The sequence below is a fragment of the Propithecus coquereli genome, unplaced genomic scaffold (genome assembly GCF_000956105.1).
Source record: "Propithecus coquereli isolate 6110/MARCELLA unplaced genomic scaffold, Pcoq_1.0 Scaffold119, whole genome shotgun sequence".
NCBI classification, from domain to species: domain Eukaryota; kingdom Metazoa; phylum Chordata; class Mammalia; order Primates; family Indriidae; genus Propithecus; species Propithecus coquereli.
In genome coordinates this window covers 2,517,250-2,521,275 of record NW_012135969.1, presented here as the reverse complement: position 1 = coordinate 2,521,275, position 4,026 = coordinate 2,517,250, and the positions used below count along the sequence as shown (strand labels likewise).

General features: G+C 50.1%; 1 protein-coding gene across 1 annotated transcript in view; it reads left to right on the top strand.

Moving 5' to 3' along the window:
- The window catches only part of LOC105822640 (integrin beta-3-like), a 55,583-nt gene that overhangs the window by 21,631 nt on the left and 29,926 nt on the right, over positions 1 to 4,026 (top strand). Inside the window, exon 3 of the mRNA XM_012659657.1 lies at positions 3,658 to 3,853. Within this exon, the coding sequence (XP_012515111.1) occupies positions 3,658 to 3,853 (196 nt within the window). The remainder of the gene's footprint in view (positions 1 to 3,657; positions 3,854 to 4,026) is intronic.

Here is a 4,026-nt window from a genome sequence, read left to right as displayed (position 1 = left end):
CCGGTCTTGGCTATTTTTACCTTTTTTATGTAACATCCGGTTTCACTGGGGACTGGACCTTTAATAGCCACCCCTGCCCCCACCTTTCTCTCTGAGTAACCTGGAAACCTTCCTTCTACCTTTTCAGCCTGGGTTATTATTAATAAGAAGGGGAGTGTTGCCCAAGTGAGTTGAGGTCACTGCCTTGGTGCCCCCTGGGACAGGCGGCGCTCAGCTGATGAGCAAGCCTGTTAAGTTCCTGACCTCTGATGTCGCTGACCACAAAAGGAGGGAGGGAGGCAGTTTTTGTTTTTCAATGTTTAATTTTTCTAAGGAAACTCATAACAAACCATAAGGCCTGTCAGCAAGTCTTAGAACTTCAAATCCTCTCCTGATTAGGACTGCCGTGGGAGAAGCTGGGAGTCAGGAAACCCCCCTCTAAAATACACCCTCCCTTTGCTGATGCAGCCAGAAGACCACCATGGCCTTGCTGTTTTCATTCAGCCGCCCGGTCTCCCCTGGCTCTGAGCATCTGTCTCTGCCCTGGGAAGGATCAGCTCCTCTCTGCGTCTTGGTCTATCCAATCATTGCCTTGTTTGGAAGGTTTTCTCCCTGGGGCTTTGTGGGCAGCTGCAATCAGCGATGGGGGTTGGGGGTTTTTTGAGCAAGAAAGAGGCTGCTTTCTGAGGGACAAAGAGTGGGAGAGGTGGGCAGGGACAACAAGAGGAGTCTGGGCACGAAACCTGAAGTGCCCACGAGTTTTCCCCGTGGCCATTCTGTCCTCGCCAGAGCTGGGTGCCAGGGAGGAGATGTTCATCTTCCTCAAAGTGGTGGAGGGTCTGTGATGTCCCTGTTGGAGTGTTTGCCACCAGGAAGGTTAAGCCTTACTCACTGGTTCCCATTGCTGAGGCCATTTCTCTGCCTGCATACCTGTGAGGCCGAGACAGGAGGAAGGAAGCTGCTTGCTTCCAGAAGCTCTTCTCGTTTTCTGCCTGGGCCGGGGAGGTCCCCATGCCAGTGGTGTTGCTCCTGTTCCCATCCACGTGGGGAAGCCCTTCCGCCTATCAGAGCGGGACTGGGCTGAGGAAGGAGACAGACTTCGAGCCTTGGTAAGGGTTTGGGCTAGAGAGGTTTTGGGTATGAATGGCTCCCTGTGGCCCAGTCCCTCTCCTGGTATTATGGCCACCGGCTCACATGAGGGGTCTGGGGAGGTAGGACGTTGTCCATCCATCTCCACACCTCTCACGTCCCTACCTTGCGTTCTGCTCGCTACCTGGGGCACTGTCCGTGTTGGCTCTTCCTGGGACCATCCCCTTCCACACTCCTGCTCTTAGTCTTGGCTCTCGCTCAGCAGAATGTAATAACACTTATTTTATGAGGATAATTAGTCAGACAATCTAGTTGACACTCAATGCTGTTGTTTCCTAGCTCTGCAATTTGGGCAAGTTCCGTAACTTCTTCACGCCTAGGGGTCCTTACCTGTAAGATTGGGTTGCTCCTTGGTGAAGGCGCCAAGCCTCAGGTTCCTCACGTGGGAAATAGCGATAGTTTCGGCATTATGGAACTGTCAGGAGGATTGCGGTAATCCCTGTAAAGTGCTCCTCACAGTGCCTGGCATACAGTAAGTGCCCAATAAATGTTAACACTAGTTGTTCTGGGATATTGGCATGAGTATCCAACTGACTTTTGGACGTTGTGAGGTTGTGAGGGAAACGGGTAGGGGTGGGTGTCGGGGGACAGCCTGAAGGCCTAGACGTTGTGAATGGGCCGAGGAAGGGGTTTTGCAGCTTTCTGGCCAGCCCCCTCAACCTGGCAGGGAGCCTTCATGTTCATATGCCCACGCAGTGCTGGCTAAATTTGCTGAGTGTCACAGCAGGAAGGGACTGAAAACACCATGTCTTCTAACCACCTTATCGAACAGGTGAGGGAACCGAGGCTCAAAGTGACTTATTTGACGTCACATGCCTCGTTAGCGGCAGACCTAGGATTTTCCTGATTTCCAGTGTTCTTTCCAGTATAGTACGCCCCCTGTTCAATACTCAGGCGTAAGCACACAGAGCCCCAGAGGCCTGGGGGACACACGCTAGGGTGTTTGGAGGGATGCGCAATTTGTTCTTTGTGGTGAAGGAGGAAGCTGAAGTGATAGGATTGGCTCCGGTCAGGTGCCTGGCATCATGGTGTTTCCCAAGCTGTGGAGTTTACTCATAATAAATTTGTCCAGGAAGTATTTCTCAAGCATCTCATAAGAATCGCTAACACTTATGGAGCGCTTGCTCCACGCCAGGCACTGTGCTATGCATTTCATGGGCATTGTCTTCTTTAGCCTTGTGCGACATCCAATGAGGGAGGGATGCCATTGTTATCATTTTTTTAGTAATTTTTATTGTGGTAAAATACATATAACAGAGAATTTTAGCATGCTTTTTTGTTTTGTTTTGTGAGACAGGGTCTTGCTTTGTTGCCTGGGCTAGAGTGTAGTGATATCATCATAGCTCACTGCAACCTCCAACTCCTGGGCTCAGGCAATTCTCCTGTCTTAGCCTTCGAGTAGCTGGGACTGCAGGTGCATGCCACTATGCCTGGCTAATTTTTAAATTTTTTTTTGTAGAGACGAGGGTCTCACTATGTTGCTCAGGCTGGTCTCGATCTCCTGGCCTCAAGCGATCCTCCTGCTTCAGCCTCCCAAAGTGCTACCATTACAGGCGTGAGCCACTAACCATTTTTAACTGTAGAGTTCAGTGTTATTGAATACATTCATAATATTGTGAAACCATCACCACTATCTATCTCCATAACTCTTTTCATCTTGTAAAACTAAAGCTCTATACCCATTAAACAATAATTTCCCATTCCTCCCTCTCCCCAGACCCTGGCAACCACCATCCTACCACTGTCTCTTTGATTTTGACTACTCTAAGTACCCAGGGAGGGACTATTATTATTTTCATGTTACAGCTGAGGAAAGTAGGCTTGGAGAACTTGGATGACTCGCCCTAGGAAGCAGTTGTAAGTGGCAGTGCTGAGATTTAGTCTTGGCCAGTCTACCCCTGTGCTCTTGGCCCTTTGTCTCTACTGCCTCCTACACTGCCTTCCCCCATCACCTTCATGGCAAGTCCTGGGCTGGGTGATGGGAATAGGGAGGGAACAAGACACACACCATCCCTGCCTGCATGGATCTCAGAGCCAGGCTCTAACACTGCAGCTCCCAAACCGTTTTGACCCTCACCTACAGAATCCCATTGTATGGTATATCATTATTTAGTACAGATGTTAGATCCCAGTCCCCAATATATAAAAGTTGCATAAAACAACACTTAATTTTTCTACTTATGTGCTTATCTTTTCTACTCTATTCTATTCTATTCTATTTACTAAAATGATGGTTGAGACTCATTAAATTGATTTTGGCACCCACAAATGTGTTGCATTTCACAGTTTGAAAAACTCTGGTCTAACAGGCATCTTACTGCACGGACCCACCATGAACAGGCCTTTCTGATACCTCACCTTCCCCTTTCTGTACAACAGTCCTAGGGATTGGCCTAGGAAGGACCATACCAATTTATTTATGCTTGTTTAGCTGCCAAGTGCTGGATAAACTCCAAGCCACTGGGAAGTGGCAGGGCCTGTGGGAGGCAGAGAGCCACCATAGCTTCCCCTTGGGCTCTTGTCTTACAGGCCCTGCCTCTGGGCTCGCCCCGCTGTGACCTGAAGGAGAATCTGCTGAAGGATAACTGTGCCCCGGAGTCCATCGAGTTCCCGGTCAGCGAGGCCCGGGTACTAGAGGCCAGGCCCCTCAGCGACAAGGGCTCTGGAGACAGCTCCCAGGTTACCCAAGTCAGTCCCCAGAGGATTGTGCTCCGGCTTCGGCCAGGTAGGGTTGGGACCTGTTAAGGTAGAGACCTGGGGCAGGTGGGCGTAGAGCACAATGTGGAGGTCGAAGCATGAAATCTTGGGGAAGTAGCTCAGAATGGAGGTGGGCAGGGAAGAGAAGGATGTGGGGGGAGGTGTGGGCAGGAGAATGGATGAAAATAAAAGGTGTTGGCC